This window comes from Rhinoderma darwinii, chromosome 1, assembly GCF_050947455.1.
Source record: "Rhinoderma darwinii isolate aRhiDar2 chromosome 1, aRhiDar2.hap1, whole genome shotgun sequence".
NCBI classification, from domain to species: domain Eukaryota; kingdom Metazoa; phylum Chordata; class Amphibia; order Anura; family Rhinodermatidae; genus Rhinoderma; species Rhinoderma darwinii.
In genome coordinates, this window is record NC_134687.1 from 457,551,921 (window position 1) to 457,575,805 (window position 23,885).

The 23,885-nt window shown below is 41.3% G+C and overlaps 1 protein-coding gene across 2 annotated transcripts in view; it reads left to right on the plus strand.

Annotated features, from left to right (window-relative positions):
- The window catches only part of TANGO2 (transport and golgi organization 2 homolog), a 256,910-nt gene that overhangs the window by 103,670 nt on the left and 129,355 nt on the right, over positions 1-23,885 (plus strand). For both annotated transcript variants that reach the window (XM_075832535.1, XM_075832529.1), the window contains exons 3-4: positions 14,732-14,820; positions 15,195-15,314. In XM_075832535.1, the coding sequence (XP_075688650.1) occupies positions 14,732-14,820; positions 15,195-15,314 (209 nt within the window). The remainder of the gene's footprint in view (positions 1-14,731; positions 14,821-15,194; positions 15,315-23,885) is intronic.

The following is a 23,885-nucleotide window of genomic DNA, read 5'->3' on the forward strand; positions in this document are numbered from 1 at the left end:
TGCCCAATCTTGACATGTGTGCTAACTGAGCCTCCGGACTGCATTTAGCGACACTTAAGCTAGATTGTTGAAATAAGCACGTGGAGAAATATCTCAAATTTTAAACCTAGCGGTATTATTATAGTAATGTAGAATTATTATTATTATAATAGTAATATAGTGTTATAGTAGTTCAAATAACTAATTGATTAACAATAATTTTGTATTGTATCAAATTCGAAAGTAATGCGGCCCGTCAACTTCCCATTTTTTCTATATGCGGCCCACTTACCCGGCCGAGTTTGAGACCCCTGGTGTAGACCATCCTGGATGATCAGAGCAACTGATCGATCGGAACTCTTCGATCTATTCAGCTAATCTATTTCTTTTATTAAAAGGAGATGTTTACCCTTACACCTTGGGTACTTGTAGTGGTATTACAGAGGTCTCTGGAAGAAGAGCCAGTGGACTTATAATAGCTTCTTACACACAGTTGTTATGCAATGTTAAATACTTTTGTGTCAAAAAAGACAAATGTATAGTACTTATGATACCTTTATTGGCTAAACATAAAAATTATATATGCAAGCTTTCAGAGCACACAGGCTCCTTATTCAGGCACGTTTACGAATGAAATTACTTCGAAAAAAGCACAACATTTAAGATGACACAAAGACAATAAGTGCATGGGGTTATACATCATTAAGATAAGCCGGGGCCATAAAACTGCGGTCACAGTTGTTGAATGTAACCAGATCCCATCCAACAGAGAAGACATTCCTATGCCAGAAGCTGCTCTTCATCACCCTCACCTAAGGACTATAGCCAATGAAATACCAGCCCTCAACAAGAGTGCAGAAATCTTCTGCTCGGTAGAGACATTCTCATGGTACACAAGGTATGGCAGAAAATCAACAGACCACATGATGCTCCGTTTGCCCAATGCCTTGACCTAGGCTGGGTTATTATAGGCAAGATCTGTATAGACAAGATAAAGAATTCTATCAAGATTTCCTCAATTAAGACACCCATCTTACCAAATGGTCGCAGCACTTATTTTCAGCCATGCCCACAACATTACCGGGTAAAGAAGAAACTGAGCAACCGTAAGAGGCAACATGACCACAAAGATAACATGAAAATGCTCCTGTCCTGGGATGACAGCCTTGGATCAACAGGCTACAAGTGAGGACAGCAAGTTGGTAGCTGTAAGAGAGGATAAAGAATTTCTCAAAGTTATGGACCAAGACTTCACTCAGGACAATTCCAACAGCTGGGTAGCACCTTTTACCCTTCCGCTCTCCAAGACTGAAATTACCAAACAACCTACAGCAAGAAGTTGCTAGATTTTCCTCTTTAAAAGCCACCCTAAAGAGGAAACAAGAGCTGGAAAAACATTTTGTAGACTTCATGCAGAATATATTTGACAAAGATCACACAGAACAGCTCCAAGTCCCACGTTGTTATGCTCCCAGCTCTCTGTCAGCTGATGTCAAAAGAGAAATCAATGTTTTTTCTGAGCCCTCTATCAAAGCCATAGCTGCAGTAGCCTCTCTGACGATCTCAGGAGCCAACGACAAACCACACTATGGATTAATTCTGGGTTAGGCCAAACTAACCCCTAGACCTGCACTCTCTGTGCCAAGACTCGAGCTTTGTACATCTGTTCTAGCTGACAAAATGGACATTACTATTGGTGTAGAATACAAACTAACCAATTGCAAAGTTGCATTTTCTTACATATACAACCAAACAGTCAGCAACAGAGTAGACCGCATCAGAAGTTTCTCTACCCGTAAGCAGTGGCATCACATATACACTGACCCTAACCCATCTTGTTGAACTATTTTCAACACCACCCATGAACTGGTGGATCCGGAGTCTGACAAGAGAAATCAGGCCCACAAGCTCCACACTACACTTTTGTAATTCCAAAATTGAGGGAAAAAGTCACATAAAGGAGGACACCGCTACCGACACAGTTCATGGTAGGTAGCATACCACCATGAAACTACCAGCTGTGTTACTTCTTTACACTTTACTATTTAGATTGTACTGTAGGTTGGTGGAAGTGTTGGCAATTTGCGACTTTCCCAATCCAAAGATGGGTTTCTCCTTCGAACTTGTACCTGTGGACTACAGACCACAAGACCTTTGGCCACAAGACATGGACTAAAATAATTGTTTGCCATGAAATCGTTGCATGTTCTCTTTCTGTCTTTCAGGTCCCAGGATCCTCTACTGACCCTAAAATTAGGAAATTATTATAATGTTTGTTTATGATGAAATCGAAAGATTTCAGACTGGGAGTATCATGTCCCACAACTCATGGTTTTCATATACTGTCATATTGCTGTTATGCTGCCATTGTGGTTTATTGGATTTATTCGTTTGTCCCTACTAGCTTCCTGCAGCAAGGTTCTGATGTGATCAGCCCCTTTCGTCTTCCTCTTACCTAGCAGTCTTATTACTGGTTTTCATTGTCTTCAGCCATCTTCTGTTCAGCTCTGGCTAAACATTGTTTTTTCACTGCTGGTTTGAGCACATTCACAAGAATTTCCGCCTGATAATAAACCTCTACTGGAATTTTTATATGTGCCACTTCAGCTCAGTTCACGGTCTGACGTTTCTTGGTGTGAGTACGGTTTTCATACAGAAATACATAGTGAGGCCTCATGCACACGAACGTATTTTTGTCCTCCCGTAAATACGGGTCTTTGGTCACACGTATTCGACCCGTATTGCACCAGTATTTACGGACCCGTGCCCGTAAATACGGATCCGGTGTCACCAGTATTGCACCCGTATTTACGGGCACGTTTTCGCTGCAAAATTGCACTGCAGTAATCGGCAGCCCTTCTCTCTATCAGTGCAGGATAGAGAGAAGGGACAGCCCTTTCCGCTGTAAAAGTAAAAGAAATTCATACTTACCCTGCCGTTGTCTTGGTGACGCGTCCCTCTCTTGACATCCAGTCCGATCTCCCTGGATGACGCAGCAGTTCATGTGACCGCTGCAGCCAGTGATTGGCCTGTGATTGGCTGCAGCGGTCACATGGGATGAAACGTCACCCCGGGAGGCCAGACTGGAGGAAGAAGAAGAGGAGTTCTGGGTAAGTTAACTTTTAATACTATTAACTCCAGCGGTAGTCACTTTCCCGGGTGCTGAGAGTTACTGCCGATCAGTTAACTCTTTCAGCACCCTGGACAGTGACTATCCCCTGACGTTGCCTAGCAACGCTCATGTAATTACGGGAGCACACACGTAGCCACCCGTAATTACGGGAGCCCCATAGACTTCTATGGGCCTGCCCGTGCCGTTATTACGGCCAGAAATAGGACATGTTCTATATTTTTCAACGGCACAGGCACCTTCCTGTAAGCAAACGGGAAGGTACCCGTGGCCAATAGAAGTCCATGGGCCCGTAATTACGGGCGTTTTTACGTTCGTGTGCATGAGACTTGAGACTGTGTCTAGGGCCTCACACTTGAAGCCTAGTTATTGAGTCAGAATAGTCAGCATACCTTCTTTTTCACTTGATAGAAAGGCATGCTCTACCACGCTTTTCTATGCAGTTGTACACAATAAAAGCATACTGCACAGTATACTTTTTTTATTCACAATAGGGATCAATGGCTGTCGTATGCCACTGTATACCATGTAGTGACATACATTGAAAGCATACTCCTCCTGACGTGCCTGAAAAACTAGATGTGAACTTAGACCTTAAACGTTTAAAACCTTCTCCTGTGTTTTGTTGCATTACAAGCTGGAATTAAAATGGATTTGAAATTTGATTTCATGTACTGGACCTGACGAAATAGTCAAAATTGTTACAGTGGAATGTAAAAAAAAAATACCTTGTTTGAAAATAAATAACTGAAAAGGTGTGTGTGTGTGTATATATATAATATATATATATATATATATATATATATACAGTGAAGGAAATAAGTATTTGATCCCTTGCTGATTTTGTAAGTTTGCCCACTGTCAAAGACATGAACAGTCTAGAATTTTTAGGCTAGGTTAATTTTACCAGTGAGAGATAGATTATATTAAAAAATAAAAAGAAAATCACATTGTCAAAATTATATATATTTATTTGCATTGTGCACAGAGAAATAAGTATTTGATCCCTTTGGCAAACAAGACTTAATACTTGGTGGCAAAACCCTTGTTGGCAAGCACCGTAGTCAGACGTTTTTAGTAGTTGATGATGAGGTTTGCACACATGTTAGATGGAATTTTGGCCCACTCCTCTTTGCAGATCATCTGTAAATCATTAAGATTTCGAGGCTGTCGCTTGGCAACTCGGATCTTCAGCTCCCTCCATAAGTTTTCGATGGGATTAAGGTCTGGAGACTGGCTAAGCCACTCCATGACCTTAATGTGCTTCTTTTTGAGCCACTCCTTTGTTGCCTTGGCTGTATGTATTGGGTCATTGTCATGCTGGAAGACCCAGCCACGAGCCATTTTTAATGTCCTGGTGGAGGGAAGGAGGTTGTCACTCAGGATTTGACGGTACATGGCTCCATCCATTCTCCCATTGATGCGGTGAAGTAGTCCTGTGCCCTTAGCAGAGAAACACCCCCAAAACATAATGTTTCCACCTCCATGCTTGACAGTGGGGACGGTGTTCTTTGGGTCATAGGCAGCATTTCTCTTACTCCAAACACGGCGAGTAGAGTTAATGCCAAAGAGCTCAATTTTAGTCTCATCTGACCACAGCACCTTCTCCCAGTCACTCTCAGAATCATCCAGATGTTCATTTGCAAACTTCAGACGGGCCTGTACATGTGCCGCCTTGAGCAGGGGGACCTTGCGGGCACTGCAGGATTTTAATCCATTACGGCGTAATGTGTTACCAATGGTTTTCTTGGTGACTGTGGTCCCAGCTGCTTTGAGATCATTAACAAGTTCCCCCCGTGTAGTTTTCGGCTGAGCTCTCACCTTCCTCAGGATCAAGGATACCCCACGAGGTGAGATTTTGCATGGAACCCCAGATCGATGTCGATTGACAGTCATTTTGTATGTCTTCCATTTTCTTACTATTGCACCAACAGTTGTCTCCTTCTCACCCAGCGTCTTACTTATGGTTTTGTAGCCTATTCCAGCCTTGTGCAGGTCTATGATCTTGTCCCTGACATCCTTAGAAAGCTCTTTGGTCTTGCCCATGTTGAAGAGGTTAGAGTCAGACTGATTAATTGAGTCTGTGGACAGGAGTCTTTTATACAGGTGACCATGTAAGACAGCTGTCTTTAATGCAGGCACCAAGTTGATTTGGAGCGTGTAACTGGTCTGGAGGAGGCTGAACTCTTAATGGTTGGTAGGGGATCAAATACTTATTTCTCTGTGCACAATGCAAATAAATATATATAATTTTGACTATGTGATTTTCTTTTTTTTTTTTATATATAATCTATCTCTCACTGGTAAAATTAACCTAGCCAAAAAATTCTAGACTGTTCATGTCTTTGACAGTGGGCAAACTTACAAAATCAGCAAGGGATCAAATACTTATTTCCTTCACTGTACATATATATATATTAGTGTGCATAAGTTCTTGTTAAACCGATTAGCTGGTTAAGTATTGGACTGTTTTGCAGCTAAGAAAAAACCCTGAGAAAATGTCACAAATTTGCTATGCGCTTCTTTAGATGAATGTCACTCTGCAGGTGAATAAAGTTTTTATCTTTTGCATTTTACATACATTTTAAAGGACAGATAGGGCTTTGTTTAATGCTATTTGCCTTTATACATCATTTTTATTTTTTTCTCTAGAGTGGGCAAAATTGGAAGAAAATGCAAGAATTTAGCAAATGTGTCATTTTATGCAAGCAGTGATCACACATACTATGGGCCACGGATAAAATAAATCTCCTTTCACATTCTGCCACTTCTCCTGTGCTTGGGTATACCCAATATGTGTGCTTTATTCACTGTACGGGCATGTGCCAGGGCTTGGCATAAATGGAGGCTTATTTTGGCCTTTTCGGTCCAGCAATTATGTACTTGATTTTATAGCAGCATACTGTTTTCTGGGGGGCCTAATGCCCCTGAAACATTACAAACCCTCCATAAATTACCCCCCCCCCCATAATCTTTGTCGAAAATACAACTTTCTTCTAAAAGTTTCTTGAATAAGATGGAACAAAATAGAATTTGCATTTTCTTGGCAAATGTGTCAGTTTACACAAGCATTTTTCACACACAGTGTTGACCACAGACAAATTTAATCTCATTTCATGTTCTGCCACTTCTCCCGTCTATGAGGATACCAAATATGTGTGCCTTATTTATCACATAGAGATATAGGATGGCTTACAATGACAGATTATTTCACAAATCCCTTTTTTTCAAACTGAGTTTCAATTACCATTTCAAAATAACTGCTCTCGAAGCATAGATCCCAAAAGTATTAATCTAGGGGTATAATGGGAATGCATTTTATTTTGATTTCCTAAAATAAGAAATTGCAGATTTATGCAAATGAAGAAGCTATCCAGCAGTCGAACATTAGAAAATATGCAAACATAACATCCTCCCACCACCTATTCCCTTCCTCACCCGAGGAGTAAAATAAGGGGGAAAATAAAAATGTAAAGTAGGGCAAAAATTGCAGCAGTACCGGTGGTACCCCTTGTGAAGCAGAGGCTGCATTATCTCCCACACTATCGAACTGCTAGTAGAAAGATCAGGGGGACATCCTGGAAAATGTATGATCAGTCCCGCCCTTCATAAATTCTGATGGTGGCAGAATAAGCTGACCCGCTTTCGCGTAACTTATATAGCTTAATGCCATATCTTGCTCTTTTGAAAGGTAGATATTGGCGAAAGCTACGTCTTCCATGAAAGTTCAGGAGGGATTCATCCACGTTTACATCCTGCTCTGGGGTGTAAAATTGAAAAAATGAATTGAAGCAATTTATCAGTGGTCTTCTTTTGAATAACAGATCACGGTTTGCATCGGTACTTGGGGGGGGGGGGGGGCCTGTAAGTTGTCACTAAAATGAAGGAACCTCATTTAAAGAGACTCTGTCACCACATTATAAGTGCCCTGTCTCCTACATAAGGAGATCGGTGCTATAACGTATGTGACAGTATTGCTTTTTATTTAAAAAACCCGATATGTTTTCACCACTTTATTAGCGATTTTAGATGTATGCTAATGAGTTGCTTCATCCCAAGTGGGCGTGTTTTTACTTTAGACCAAGTGGGCGTTGTACAGAGGAGTGTATGACGCTGACCAATCAGCGTCATGCACTCCTCTCCATTCATTTAGTCAGTGCATAGGGATCCTGCTAGATCCTTATGTGCTGTCTTATACTAACACATTAACGATACTGAAGTGTTTAGACAGTGAATAGACATTCCACGGGATGTCTATTCACAATCTCTGCACTTCGTTAATGTTTCTGAGGTAGTTACAGCAGAGTAAGCGTAATCTCGTCGTAACCTGTCATCTACAGCGTAATCTCGCGAGATCACGCTTCCTCTGCTGTAAGTACCACAGAAACAGTAACGAAGTGCAGATATTGTGAATAGACATCCCGTGGAATGTCTATTCACTGTCTAAACACTTCAGTATCGTTAATGTGTTAGTATAAGACAGCACATAGCGATATAAAAGGATCCCTTTGCGCTGACTAAATGAAAGGAGATTAGTGCATGACGCTGATTGGTGTTAGTGCTCTTCTTGGTGTTGCAATTTCAATGTTGAGCAGTGTATAAATCATGTCATTGTTCCTGTTATTAGTCCCATAGCTTTGACAGGCTTCCCCCTAGTTATAGCTGCAGCAAATGTATTGTATTATATGTTACCCAACATTTTAGTCTACATTGTTTTTATATTATCTCAATGAAACTTTTGTGAAAATGCCCTTAAAATATGACTACTTTGTTATACAATTTCTTTCTTTAAATCTAGAACCTGTAGTTTACTTTATTTTATTACAATATACTGTGTTTGCAACATTGAAGTGTACTTCATTTTATATTTTTCATCCTAATAGTACAGACTTACTTCTATTTTGTGAGTGAGATATCACAGAGCACCAGTCGCATGTTTATCTTGCTGTTCTCTACATACCGCATTGCTGCAATCCACTCAACAGCGCTGTAGTTACATCCATTATGTCACTCATCCTCTTCTAAGACCCTTTGAACATCCTTTTATCTCTGCTCATTGCTGGTACCCTGCTCCTTCCTAACAGGAGGTCAGCTTTTTGCCTGTGTTCAAGCAAATTCTAGAACTGACTCCTTTATCATTTCGCCAAGAGACAGATAAAATACATCCCATGTAAACCTGGTAATCACAAGAGTTTCCAGCATTCAGCTTCAAAAGCTAGAAATTTGCAGATTATATCGTGGATCAAAATATATTACCCTTTTTGGCTGAAAGCTGAGAACAATGACTGTATCCATCTCCATTTATAATAGATTTTTCTTTGAATGTTGCTATAGCATGATCTAACAATTCTCTAGTTACCCATCCTTGTATATGTCTGCCTTCCTTTTTGATTGTATGAATGAATAGAGTCTGAGCAAGTTCTTACTACTTAAAAATACTTGGCTTGAGTATAGGGCACTATGCCTTTTATTCAATGCAAACAAAACTGTCATGGTTCTATTCGGACCCTTTTCTACCAAGATAGAGCATTAAATAACGTTTGTATGACATTTATTTGGCATTCAGTGCCACAAACACTTGTAGAATACAGGAAGCTCCTATCTTTGAGGCTAAAACACTAAGGCTCCATGCACACGAACGTGGTTTTGCGGCCGAAATTCCCCCGAAAATCCACGGGAGAATTGCGGCCCCATTCATTCCTATGGGGCCATGCACACGACCGTGATTTTCACGGTCCGTGTTCTGCGGTCCGGTCTCATTTAAAATAATGTCACTCCGTGGCCGGCCGACCCGGAAATCACGGACATGCACATGGCTACGGTCGTGTGCATGAGGCCTAAGAATTACACATTGCACATGTATTTTTAATTTCTTTTTTTTTTTAAATATACTTGTCTAAACAAGTTCATATAGGTCTATAAATTAGGCTTGAATTAGAATTGGTGCCTCCTCCATAGTGAAGCCCTGTGTGGCTGGTGGGAAAAAAAGGGGCTCTGTTCTTCATGATGTACGGACGCATCAGGTCCTCCAGTCCGAGAGCTTCTCTTTAAAACAGAGGAGATCCTGAATGTAAGACCCCCCTTCTATTCTAATGGGATTTTGTCTAAAGGTAAAGGGGTTGTACAGGATTAAAAAAGCATGGCTGCTTTCTTTCAAAAACAATGCCACACCTGTCCACAGGTTGTGTATGGTATTGCATTTTATTCATTGGAGCTGAGCTTCAATACCAGACACAACCCATGGACAGGTGTGGCGCTGTTTTTCTAATCCTATACAACCCCTTTAATTTATAGTGTCCCCCCAATTGCCTGATCTGACCGGAGAGAGAATTTTTTTTTTTAAAGGATAACCTGCTTGCATACTAGGATTTAGAGGTGAGAAGAACAAAATGGGTTTCCAGCCATGCCTCAAATCAGTATCTTTGTCTGATATTAAAATTAATATTCCACATTTTGAGGTTAAGGGTATGTTCACACGGCGGGGGTCCGTAACGGCTGAAATTACGGGGATGTTTCAGCCTGAAAACATCCCCGTAAATTCAGCCGTACCGGCATGTGCAGGCGCTTGAACGCCGCGTCAATTACGGCCGTACTTAGCGCTGCTATTCATTGGAGTCAATGAATAGCGGCTCCAAATACGGCCAAAGAAGTGACAGGTCACTTCTTCTACGCGGGCGTCAATATACGCGCCGTCATTTGACAGCGGCGCGTAAATATACGCCTCGTGTGAACAGACAAACGTCTGCCCATTGCTTTCAATGGGCAGATGTTTGTCAGCGCTATTGAGGCGCTATTTTCGGGCGTAATTCGGGGCAAAAACGCCCGATTTACGTCCGTAAATAGGCCGTGTGAACATACCCTTACTTGCACACAATAGAAGAAATATATTTGAAGGTTTGGTATTCGGTAAAAAAAAAAATATATAACTTGTGCATACAATAAAACAAACCAAGCCATGTAAACATTGTAAGATAGAGTGCAAAATAACAGAATCGTGCTATGCAGCCAAAATGTAAAAAAACTGTTTCAAGCTCTACAGGTTATTACTTACTTGATATCTCAAAGAGCAAACTGGGAGAAATTTGCCATAAATGCAGAGATAGGCAGGTCTATCAGGACAGGAGCCAAACATATTTACATGAAATTCTGTCTGCAACGCGACAAAATAATAATAAAAATAATGTGAGCACTAAAATATCATCACAAGGTACCATGAAATTCCATTAGACCAATACTTGTATACTTGACACTCATTTAAAACTGTGGCAAAGCAGATTTAAATCCAGAATGTACAGGGGTGGATGTGAGGATTGAATCCGCAGGAGAGCTACATGTCATCATTTTTAGCAAGTGGCTCCTGAATTTCATCTGCACTGCAATTTGGGGAATATTCCAATTCCAGACCAAAATATTTCTTTGTTTTATTCCTATTAGGCCCTGTTCACACAGTTTTTTGCAGGCAGAAAAAAATCTTCCTCAAAATGCCTTAAGGAATTTATTTGTCTTTGACTTATTTGTCCACGTTTTTTCAGAGCGTTTTTTGCCCACGGCCATCGAAGCTAATGCAAGGACCGCGGGCAAAAAACGCAGCGAAAACCGCTCAAACTAGCAATGCAGGTTTTTTGCCTCTCATTGATTTCAGTGGGAGGTCAAAGGTGTAAACCGTGGCAAGAAACGACAAAAGCCATCCAGGAAAAAACACGTCTCTGCTTCCCATTAAAATCCATGCGGTCAATTTCGACCATTTTTTGGCACAGATTCCAACGCAGTTCCCGCTTCTAAATCCACGCCCAAAAACTCTGTGTAAACTGACCCTTAGGCCGGATTCACACGAGCATGTGCGTTTTGCGCACGCAAAAAACGCGGTGTTTTGTGTGCGCAAAAGGCACTTAACAGCTCCGTGTGTGAGCCCCGTATGATGCGCGGCTGCGTGATTTTCGCTCAGCCGCCATCATTATGACACTCCGTTTGGATGTTTGTAAACAGAAAAGCACGTGGTGCTTTTCTGTTTTCATTCATAGTTTTACAGCTGTTGCGCGAATCACGCGCGTCCCACGGAAGTGCTTCCGTGTGGTGCTTGTGATGTTCACGCACCCATTGACTTCAATTTGTGCGTGATGCGCGAAATACGCCCAAAGAACGGACATGTGACTTTTTCGCAGCGGACTCACGCTGCGTAAAAATCACGCAACTGTCTGCACGGCCCCATAGACTAATATATGGGTCCATTGCACGGACGTATATCCCATTCGTCTGAATAAGCCCTTAGGCTGATTTCACATCCTTTAGTTACACCAGCATATGATAATCTGGCTCTACTGGTTCCAAGTTTTCAGTATTTTACTGTATTTCTATTCGGACCATTTTTAGTAGATTCACTTTTTGTATTGACATTCTATTCTATTTATATTATATTATTATTTAATTTCAAAGTGCCGTTAAGTTCCAGGGATCTGTACATATGAGGTACAGTGAGGTTTAAATACATAAAATGAATAAACAATAAATATAAACTTGGGGCTCATGCACACGATAGTTGTTTTAATCCGTGTGCTATCCGGTTTTTACATTTTTCTAACGGATAGCACACTGACCCATTCATTTCTATGGTCCCATGCACACGACCTTTTTGTTTTTACTGATCCCTTGTGGGGGCCGTGGGACCGAGCCGCGAAACTCAGCAGGACCTCTTCCTGTCCGTGTTTCCGGCTCAACCTCACCCATTCAAGTGCGTGGCGACTTGAAAACCATGAACAGCACACAGATGCCAACCGAGTGCTGTCTGTGTTTTGCGGATCCTTTGTTTCCGGACAAATGGTCCTGTGCTGTAGCCTTACTGAGTGATCGTACAGAAGGAGAGAGGGTCCTGCCTGTGAAGGCTTATAATCTATGAGAGAAAAGAGACAGACCTTCTAGGTTTGGGTAGACCTTTATCTGCTCTCATTCAATATATGAAATATTAGAGCTCTTAGGAAACTTTTAAGGCAAAAAAACATGAACCATAAAAAGCACTGCTGAAATTAGAAACAAGTTAAAGTAATATACAATCTTAACAACTTTATTATGGCTACGCGTTTCGACACTGTACCAGCATCTTCATCAGGCCAGTTAATATACGGGACAACAGAAAACAGAAAAGTATTTGGCCAGAAAACAGATTTGGCGAAATACTTAATGAGATGGAATACATAACATTGTTTTCTGTTGCGATAACATTGCATTCGCTCTCTCTGCCAGACAAGTTTGCGCTATGACGTCAGACAGCAGTTAGATTTCTGGCGGTTCATTTTTAAATAATTTGCACAATTCACTGCACTATATGTATATGTATATGTTGTGATGGTTTGTCCTGTATATTAAATGGCCTGATGAAGGTGCTGGTACAGCGTCAAACCGCGTAGCCATAATAAAGCTGTTAACCTTGTACATTACTATTCTTTGACTTGTTTCTAATGTCAGCAGTGCTTTTTATGGTTGATGTTGTTTTTTTGCCTTAAAAATTTCCTATGAACATTGCGGTAACATTTATGTTCACCGGTTTGTACTGAGCTGCAGCTATACTACAGTCTTACCTTTTGCCTATATCAAAGAAGTGGCTGAAGTTGCACAACTATTTTTAGGGGAGCATATTCGCCACTACCCCTTCCTCTTTGCATTATATTGCTTTGGTGACCTGCACCATGTGGCACCGTGTTTCTTTTATTTTTCACTTCTAGAATATTAGAGCTCTGTCGGGTCTCCTATGCTATCCTATCTGAAGGCAGCATAGGATACAGGGGGAGACGGTGAGCTCAGAAATATAGTTTGATTTTCATGTGAAAAGCTTTTTAAGGGCTCAATGTGCAAACCTTGCAAGTCCTGTTTCCCCACCCACACAGATTGACCGTTCTCCCTGTATACAAAACTCATACAGGAAAAGTTGCCAATAACTCTCGGTGGTGTGGGTTTGTTTTTTTTCCACTATTATAATCTCATATTAAAATATTTTTTAATGGTAATAAAAAGTTGTAAAATGGAAAAAATTAGACCCTAAGATATACAAAGTGAATATAAAGAATTACATGCAATTTGTAAACACATTTCAGGAATCATTTTTATAAGGAAGCCAACCAAAAAGTAAATATAAATCTAAAATATGCTTCTCAATATACTTACCTTTAGAATAGACCTTTAGATTGCCACTGTTCAGTTTCCCTGCCTTATCTGTTTACACACCTGCTTGCAGACCGTCACTGAGCCAGCAAGCCAGTCGTGACCCCCTACAGTGATGTGTTGACCATAGTGAAGTCAACACAGCGGGTCTTGACCAGCAGGCCTGCTCTTGTGACGTGTTGTTACCATGACAATACGTCACACGCAAACAGGTAAGCAGATGTCCCGCGGGATCCAAACAGTGACCGCAAGGAAACGGTGAGAAATCCTAAAGGTAAAAAATTTAATATATTCAGCTTACTAGTTTCAAATTTTGCCCAGAATTACGTTTGTTTTTGTTTAGAAAACCCCTTTAAGGCTGAATGTTTGCTTTTGCGTATTATGTGCGGATTTGCCTTATGTATTCGTGTATAACCGCAGCGTAATACAGTACCAGCAAAGTCAATGAGATTTCCTTTTTTTCTGCACGGAAATTGACCCGTGGTGTGTATTTTCGGAACCGCAGCATGTCAATTTATCTTGCGATTCCGCTTGCGAATTCTATCTCCCTAGTTCTGGAGAAATCCGCAGCAAAATCTGCAGCTTGAAAACGCAGCTATTTACACAGTAAAACGTAAAAACCGCACCTAAAAACGCACAATCCGGTCCAGTTTTTACCTGTTTTTATCACATATTTCCATGGGTTGTCTGGTATTGCATCTCCTCTCCAATGAAGTGAATGGGGCCAAACAGCAATACCAGACACAATCCATGGACAGGTGTGGTGCTGGTTTAGGAAGAAAATAATCTTGTTTTTCTATTTCTGGACAACCCCTTTAAGGTTTAAAATATCTAGATCTTTAGAAAGCGCTATGATTACGGCTCTGCAATGGCAAAACAAGTCCACATTTTTGTGCGGCAGGGAAGCTTGTTTCCTATATACAAGAACTGCTGCTGGTAATAATGGAAAAATAAAGACGGGTAAATTGGATACAAGTTTCAAAAAGGTTTAGAATGTTGTGTGTTTTGTTAACTTTCAGCTGTTACATTACTTACCAAGAATTTAGGAAGCCATTTTTTTTTTCAGCCTCATGCACACTTCTATCGGCCGTTGTACGGCCACTAATGATTGTTCCGTGAAACACGGACCGCGCACGGATGGCTTCCGTGTGCAGTCTGTTGTTTCACAGACCAAATCCATGAAAAGGCCGAGACTGTTCCGTCAAAAACGGGCAGTAGAACATGTTCTATTTTTGACAAAACGGCCGCACGGTTCCGTTAAAACAACGGAAGTGTCCATGGCCCCATTGAAATTAATGTGTCAGGGTGCTAACAGTTAAAACAACGGATAGCACCCTGACAAAAAAAAAAAAGTGGGCATGAGGCCTTATTATGTTTAGGTGAAGTTTTTGATACATTTTACACAATAATGTAAAAACTGTGTTGTCATTGACCTGTGTGTTAATTACATTTTATCTTATTTTATTTTAGGCTCATTCTAGCAGCGAATAGGGATGAATTTTACCACAGACCTTCCAAATGTGCTGATTTCTGGGGCAGCAATAATGAAATCCTTAGTGGTATGTATGAATCAAACCGCTACATACATCTTGTTAACAGTCGCACTTCCTACTTGAGTAATTTCCTTTTAACCGGTTCAAGTTTGTGGTATTTTGGTGCGTCAGGACCAGGCACATTTTAGACATTTTAGTGCATGTCAGTTTAATGGCTATAACTTTTATTTTTGTGGACTATTGACATGATTTCGAAAATACTGGCGATCTGTGGCCACTGGGACTGATCATTTATTTAATACTGCATTGAGTGCTTTGTATGGAAAACCAGGGAGGACAGAAGGGGGCGATCCCTGACAGCCGGGAATCTGAAATTGTAGAAACTAAATTGTTACTACAGAATATCTAACATATCTAACCTTTTAGTTTTCTGCCTACAGGTTTGGACATGGAGACAGGGAAAGAAGGAGGAACTTGGTTGGGTATCACTAAAAGAGGGAAGTTCGCAGCTCTCACAAACTACTTGCAACCGAAAATAGATATAAATGCCAAAGGCAGAGGTAAGGTCTACAGTCGCGTCATATAAAGGTAACCTTAGGAACACAACCAAAGGCATGTAATTTATCATAAAAGCTATATACTGCTAACCCTTCACATCTGGACAATCTCTTGTGTTTGGGATTGGGGGGATTGCTGTGATTACTGGGAGGAGAAAGGGGTACTTCTGTGACTGCTAAGAATTATGTGGGGCGAAATTTCAAGTGTTCTTTAAGGCTGGGTTCTCGCATCCCATTTGCAGAGCATAGGCGGGACCTAATAGACTTGCTGTCAGTGAATGACTGACAGCTCTAATGCATTGCACTACGTGGGTAGTGCAATGCATTAGAGTAAAGATCAGAGGTGCAGGACCTCATGTCCCCTAGTGGGACAAAAAAAAAGGTTGAAAAAAGTTAATTAAAAAGTTTAATAAAAGTGTAAAAATAAAAGTTTCAAGTTAATAAAAACAAACACTGCCTTTTTTCCGATTATCAGCCTTTTATTATTGGGGAAAAAAATGAAAATGTTAAACAAGTACACATATTTGGTATCGCCGCGTCCTTAACGACCCAGACTATAAAAGTATAATATTATTTTTCCCGCACGGTGAACACCGCAAAAAAAACAAAACGCCAGAATCACAATTTTTTTTTTTTTATCACCACCCCTCACAAAATTTAATAATGGAATAAAAAGTGATAACAAAGTCGCATGTACCCCAAAATAGTACCAGTAAAAACTACATCCCACCCCGCAAAAAACAAGCCCTTACACAGCTTTTTTGACTGAAAAATAAAAAAGTTCTGGCTCTCAGAATATAGCGACACATAATGTGCAGAGTGTCCAAAAGTGGATAAGATCGGGCACCATTTATCAGTGCGACACTGGCCACATATCTCTGAAATATGTACTGCATTATTATACCCTCTTATTATGCCTGGATGTACTCTGCACAACTTACATATGCCCCCACATTATAAACTGAAATACCATTAACCCTTTCAAGACTGAGCTCATTTTGACCTTCATGACCAGCCCCATTTTCTCAAATCTGACGTGTCAATTTATGTGTTAATAACTCTGGAATGCTTTTGCCTATCCAAGCGATTCTGAGATTGTTTTCTCGTGACATATTGTACTTTATGTTAGTGGAAAAATTTGGTCAATAAATTCATTGCTTATTTGTGAAAAATACCAAAATTTAGAGAAAATTTGCAAAAATTATGATTTTTCTCATTTTAAATGTATCTGCTTGTAAAACAGATAGTAATACCACACAAAATAGTTACTATTTTATATATTCCATATGTCTACTTTATATTTGCATAGTTTTTTGAACATTATTTTATTTTTCTAGGACGTTACAACGTTTAGAACTTTAGCAGCAATTTCTCACATTTTCAAGAAAATTTCAAAAGGCTATTTTTACAGGGACCAGTTCAGTTCTGAAGTGGCTTTGAGGGCCTTATGTACTAGATAGACCCCATAAATCACCCCATATTAAAAACTGCACCCCTCAAAGTATTCAAAATAGCATTCAGAAAGTTTCTTAACCCATTAGGCGCTTCACAGGAATTAAAGCAAAGTAGAGGTGAAATGTACAAATGTTATTTTTTTTGCTGAAATTCATTTGTAATAAAAAAAATTCTGTAACACAGAAGGTTTTACCCAAGAAATGCAACTCAATATTTATTGCCCAGATTCTGCAGTTTTTAGAAATATCCCACACGTGGCTCTAGTGTGATAATCGACTGAAACACAGGCCTCAGAAGCAAAGTAGCACCTAGTGGATTTTGGGGCCTCCTTTTTTTAGAATATATTTTAGGCACCATGTCAGGTTTGAAGAGGTCTTGTGGTACCAAAACAGTGGAAATCCCCCAAAAGTGAGACGGTTTTGGAAACTACACACCTCAAGGAATTTATCTTGGGGTACAGTTAGCATCTTGACCCCACAGGTCTTCTGCTATATTTATTGGAGTTTGTCTGTGAAAGTGAAAATCTACTTTTTTTCTGAAAAAATATTTAAAAAAAATAATATTTGCAAGGAATAAAGATTAAAAAGCACCCCAGAACTTGTAAAGCTACTTCTCCCGATTACGCCAATACCCCATATGTGGTACTAAACTGCTGTTTGGACCCACAGCAGAGCTCAGAAGGGAAGGAGCGCCATTTGGATTTTGAAGCGCAGATTTTGCTGGATTGGTTTTCAGTGCCATGTCGCGTTTGCAACGCCCTGGAGTAAGCAAAACAGTGGAATCCCCCCAAAACTGACCCCATTTTGAAGACTACGCCCCTCAAGGAATTGTTCTAGGGGTATAGTTAGCATTTTGACCCCACAGTTTTTTTGCTGAATTTAGTGGAATTAGGCCGTGAAAATGAAAATCTACTTTTTTCTGAAAAAACATAGAAATGTTTAATTTTTACAATGAATAAAGGAGAAAAATTACCCCAAAATTTGTAAAGCAATTTGTCCTGATTACAGCAATACGCCATATGTGGTAATAAACTGCTGTTTGGACCCACGGCAGGACTCAGGAGGGAAGGAACAATATTTGGCTTTTGGAGCTCAAATTTAGCTGGACTGGTTTTCTGGTGTCATGTCGCATATGCAAAGCCCCTGAGGTACCAAAACAGTGGAAACCTCCCAAAAGTCCCTTTAGGGGACTGGAACGAGCGATCATTAGGTCGCTGGTACAATACACTGCAATACTAATTTATTGCAGTATAATGTCATTTTACAGGCTCCTGTAACAGCGTGATCGCTGTTCCTGTCCATTAGTCCCGGGTGTCAGCTGTAATACACAGCTGACAGCTGCAGAATATGGAGCGGGCGCAGCGCGTGAGCCCGCTCCATATATAACCCCTCGCACCACGACATTCTATTAAGTCGTGGTGCGCCAAGGCGTTAATGCGCAGCGGATGATGCAAAGTGAAAATTAACATTTACCACTGATATGCCATTTTAATGCACAATATATTGTGCCCAGTTTGTGCCACTGAAGACAAATACCTCATACAATGTTGAGCGGGTTCTCCCGGATATAAAATGTCATATATGTGGACGTAAGCTGGTGTTTGGGCACGCTCTGGGGCTCAGAAGGGAGGGAACACCATTTGGCTTTTGGAGCGCAGATTTTGCTTGGTAACTGTTCTGTTTGGGGTTTTGCTCGTATTTCAGTTATGATGTGGGGGTATATGTAAGCTGTGCGGGGTACATCAGGGCATAATAAGAGGGTATAATAATGGGGTACATAAATAATAATTCGCAGATATGTGGCCTGTGTCACACTGATAAATGGCGCCTGATCCTATCCGCTTTTGGAACACTCTGCACATTTTGCATCGCCATATTCTGAGAGCCAGAACTTTTTTATTTTTTTCTCCAACGGAGCTGTGTGAGGGCTTATTTGCTGCGGGACAATCTGTACTTTTCATTAGTATTATTTTAGGGTACATGTGATTTTTTTTTTATCACTTTTTATTAGATTTTTTTGGAAGCAAAGTGACAAAGAAACATAAATTCTGACAATGTTTTTTGTATTATTTTTTTTACAGTATTCACCGTGCGGTATAAATGACATTGTACTTTATTCTGCGGGTCGGTATGATTACGGCGATACCATATGTATATAGGTTTTTTATGTTTTGTGGCGATTGCGCAATAAAATCACTTTGATAAAATTATTTATTTTCTGTGTCACCATATTCTGAGAGCCATAATTTTATATTTTTCCGTCAAAAAAGCGGTGTAAGGGCTTGTTTTTTGCGGGACGGGTTGTAGTTTTTATTGGTATTATTTTGGGGTACATGCGACTTTTTGATCACTTTTTATTCTATATTTTGGGAGGGTTGATGACCAAAAAAAAGTGATTCTGACATTGTTTTTTAATTATTTTTTTTTGCGGTGTTCACCGTGCGGGAAAAATAATATTATAGTTTTATAGGTTGGGTCGTTACGAACGCGGTGATACCAAATATGTGTACTTTTTTTTAACATTTTCATTTTTTTCCTATAATAAAAGACTTATTATAGGAAAAAAAGCATTATTTCTTTTTGTAACTTTTATAACTTGTTTTTACACTTTTATAAAACTTTTTTTATTACTTTATTTTTTACTTTTTACTTGTTTTACTTGAAGCCTGGCAGCACTGATCGCTGCTATAATACATTACACTACCTAGGTAGTGTAACGTATTATAAACTGTCAGTGTGACTCTGAGAGTCACACTGACAGGAAGCTTATGAGAATCAGCATCCGGCTGGTTCTCATAGGCTGTTGTGCATGGCAGACCCGGGGGCCGTTATATGGCCCCCGGTTCTGCCTTTTAACCGACTGCAGCACCAGCAATCGGTCCCCGGGAAAGTTTGTTGTAGCAACAAACTTTCCAGTTTGTTATAGCAACAAACTTTCCAGTTCGTTGCTACAACACACTTTCCCTGCGATCACATGACCGGGACCTGAACTAATCAGGTCCCGATCATATCTCCGGGAACAGAGGTAGGTGATAACAGCGCGATCCGGGTGTCAGCGCTACTCTGAGACACCCGGATCGTGCTTTTAACACCCACCGTGAATTCACGTCGGCACTGCACAGAGCCCAGCAAGTGCCGACGTGAATATACAGTGGGCGGTCGGGAAGCGGTTAAAACTTCCAAACAGAACTGCCAAGCAAAATCTGCGCACCAAAGACCAAATGCCGCTCCCTCCCTTTCTGAGCCCTACAGTGTGCCCAAACAGCAGTTTACGGCCAAATATATGGCGTCGCCATACCCGGGGGAACCAGCTTAGCAGTTTACGAGATGTGTGTCTTCAGTGGCACAAACAGGGCACAACATATTGCGCACTAAAATGGCATATCAGCGGAAAATTGCTATTTTCACTTTGCACCATCCGCTGTGCATTAATTACTAATGGAAAAACACTTGTGGGGGCAAAATGCTCACTACACCCCTTAAAATTCCTTAAGGGGTGTCGTTTCCAAACTAGGGGTCACACTACTTGGGGGTTTGTTTTGCTATTTGACCTCAGAGCATTGCAGTTGTGGGCCAATGCTGTGAAAATCACCAAAATGGACTTCAAATGCGCATGTTGCTCTTCAATTCTGAGCTCTGCCATATGTTCAGGCAATTGTTAAATGCCTTGAGGGGTGTAGTTTCCAAAATGGGGTCACTTCTTGGGGGCTTCCACTGTACTCTGGTACCTCAGGGTTTTGCAAATGCCGCATGGCACCCAAGAACCAATCCAGCAAAATCTGCATGCCAAATAGCGCTCCTGACTTTCTGAGCCATGCCGTGTGTCCAAACAGCAGTTTACGACCACATGTGGGGTATTTCTGTACTCTGGAGGAGTTGCTTTATAAATGTTATGAGGCTTTTTCCTCTTTATCCCTTGTGAAAATGAAAAAATTCCACTTTTTAGTGGAAAAAAATGCTTATATTCATTTTTACGGCCTAATTCTAGTAAATTTTGCAAAAGATCAGTGGGGTCTAAATAGATAGATTGCTTAAGGGTGTAGTTTTTAAAATGGGGTCACTTTAGGGGGTTCTTACTGTTTTGGTCCTGCAGGCACTTTGCAAATGTGACATGGCACCCAAAAACTATTCCAGCTAAATTTGAGCTCCAAATGGTGACCCTTCCCTTTGACCCCTGCCGTGAGTACAAACAGCATTTTATGACCACTTATGGGGTATTGCCGTAATCAGGAGAAATTGCTTTTCAAATGTTGAGGTGATTTTTCTCCTTGTGCCTTGTAAAATTTCAACATTTTATAAGAAAAAAATGTAGATTTTCATTTTCACGGCCTAATTCCACTAAAGTCAGCAAAAAAACTGTGGGGTCAAAATGCTCACTATACCCCTCAATAAATTCCTTGAGGGGTGCAGTTTCCCAAATGGGGTCACTTTTGGGGGGTTTCCACTGATTTGGTCCCTCAGGGGCTTTGCTAATGCGACATGGCACCCAAAAATCATTGCCGCAAAACTTGAGCTCAAAAAGCCAAATGGTTCTCCTTCCCTTCTGAGCCCTGCCGTGTGTCCAAACAGCAATTTATCACCACATATGTGGTATTGCCGTAATCGGGAGAAATTGCTTTTCAAATCTTGGGGTGCTTTTTCTCGTTTATGCCTTGTAAAAGTAGGAAATATCTTTGTTTTATTGGAAAAATGTAGATTTTCATTTTCATGGCTTCATTCCACTAAATTCAGCAAAAAAAAAAAGTGGGGTCAAAATGCCCACTATACCCCTTGATAAATTCCCTGAGGGTTGTAGTTTGCCAAATGGTGTCTTTTTGGGGGTGTTTCCACTGTTTTGGCATCACAAGACCTCTTCAAACCTGGCATGGTGCCTAAAATATATTCTAATAAAAAGGAGGCCCCAAAATCCTCTGGGTGCTCCTTTGCTTCAGAGATCTGTGTTTCAGTGAATTAGCACACTAGGGCCACATGTGGGGTATTTCTAAAAATGATAGAATCAGAGCAATAAATATTGAGTTGCGTTTTTCTGGTAAAACCTTCTATGTTACAGAAGAAAAAAAGATTAAAAATTAATTTCTGCAAAAAAAAATGAAATTTCTAAATTTCATCCCTACTTTGCTGTAATGCCAATGCCCACAGAAACCGGGAAACTCCAGTACCTAGGGTTGATTGGAGAGGCAACTCTAGGTGGAACGTCTCCTAACGTTAAAACCTCTTCCAGATTATCGATTCCTGTGACCATCGTCACCGGAGAGACATCACATCCTTCCTCCGCCTATCTTGACTCTGGAGCCGCTGCTAATTTTATCCAGCAGGATCTAGTGGATCGGTTTCGAATACCCACAGTCCGTCTGGAGAGACCCCTGGCAGTTGCCTCTGTGAATGGTCTACCATTGCCTGATCCGATCATGCTCATCACAGAGCCGTTGACACTACGGGTCGGAGCTCTTCACTCAGAACAGATCACCTTCCTAGTACTACCCAAGGCAATCAATCCTATCCTGATGGGTCTGCAATGGCTCCATCTACACGCCCCGACACTTGACTGGAATTCTGGAGAGGTTCTTCAATTATGACTTTCCCATTGAACTGGTTCCCAATGCTTCTCTTCCCCGTGGACGAGTATATCCTCTCTCCTTGCCAGAGACATTGCCACTTATTTCCGAGCTCTTCGATCGCATACGAGGAGCCAAAAAAAATTCTAAGCTACATCTGCGGGGGGCCTATAATCTAATCCGGATTCGCCGGGGTGACGAATGGAAGACGGCATTTAACACCCGCGATGGGCATTACAAATACCTAGTGATGCCCTTCGGACTGTGTAACGCTCCCGCAGTATTTCAGGAGTTCATTAATGATCTCTTCCGAGATCTCCTCTATATGTGTGTTGTAGTTTATCTCGATGATATTTTAATTTTCTCCCCAGATGTGATGACCCATTGGAGGCATGTTCGTCAAGTTCTTCTGCGACTAAGAGAGAATCGCTTGTATGCCAAATTGGAAAAGTGCACCTTTGAAAAGAGGTCTTTGCCCTTCCTGGGCTACGTCATCTCGGATCAAGGCCTTAAGATGGACCCTGAGAAACTAAAGTCCGTCCTGGAATGGCCACGTCCTCAAGGCCTAAGGGCCATACAACTGTTCCTGGGATTCGCCAATTTCTACCGGCAGTTTATTCCGAACTTTTCTTCTCTGACGGCTCCCATCTCTACCCTTACCAAGAAGGGTGTGAACGCCAAGGTGTGGACTCCAGAGGCAGAGTCTGCATTCATTCGCCTCAAGAAAGCCTTCACTTCAGCTTCAATCCTCCATCACCCTGACGTATCTCGGCAGTTCTCACTAGAAGTGGACGCTTCCTCTGTTGGTGCAGGTGCACTTCTGTTCCAGAGGAGCTCCAAATAGAAGGCAGTAGTATGTGGCTACTACTCAAGACTGTTTTCTTCTGCTGAGCGCAATTACTCCATTGGAGATCGGGAGCTACTGGCTATCAAATTGGCCCTGGAGGAGTGGAGACATCTTCTAGAAGGCGCAGCTCACCCCATCCTGGTCTTCACCGACCACAAGAACCTCACCTACCTTCAGTCCGCTCAAATACTGAATCCTCGTCAAGCCAGGTGGTCGCTGTTCTTCACCCGTTTTCAATTTCTGCTCCACTACCGTCCCGCTGACAAGAATGTGAGGGCCGATGCCCTGTCCAGATCATTTGAGACGGAAGACACGGTGGAGTCCCTTCAGACTATCCTAGACCCATCCTGCACCGCCAATCCTCTGCAGCTTAGAAATATCCCTCCGGGGAGAACTTTTGTTCGGTTGGCAGACAGAAAAGGAATTCTCCGCTGGGGACACAGTTCTAAACTAGCTGGGCACGCTGGTGTCCGTAAAACCCAAGACCTGATTGCTCGTTACTTTTGGTGGCCCACGCTACCTAAAGATGTTCTGGACTTTGTCTCTGCTTACACGGTGTGTGCCTCTAACAAAGTGACTCACTCCAAGCCTGCCGGCCTGCTTCAACCTTTGCTTGTACCCAGTGCCCCTGGCAGCACAACGCAACAGACCTTCCTCTCTCGGCAGGATGCAACACCATCTGGGTGGTGGTGGACCGGTTCTCTAAGATGGCACATTT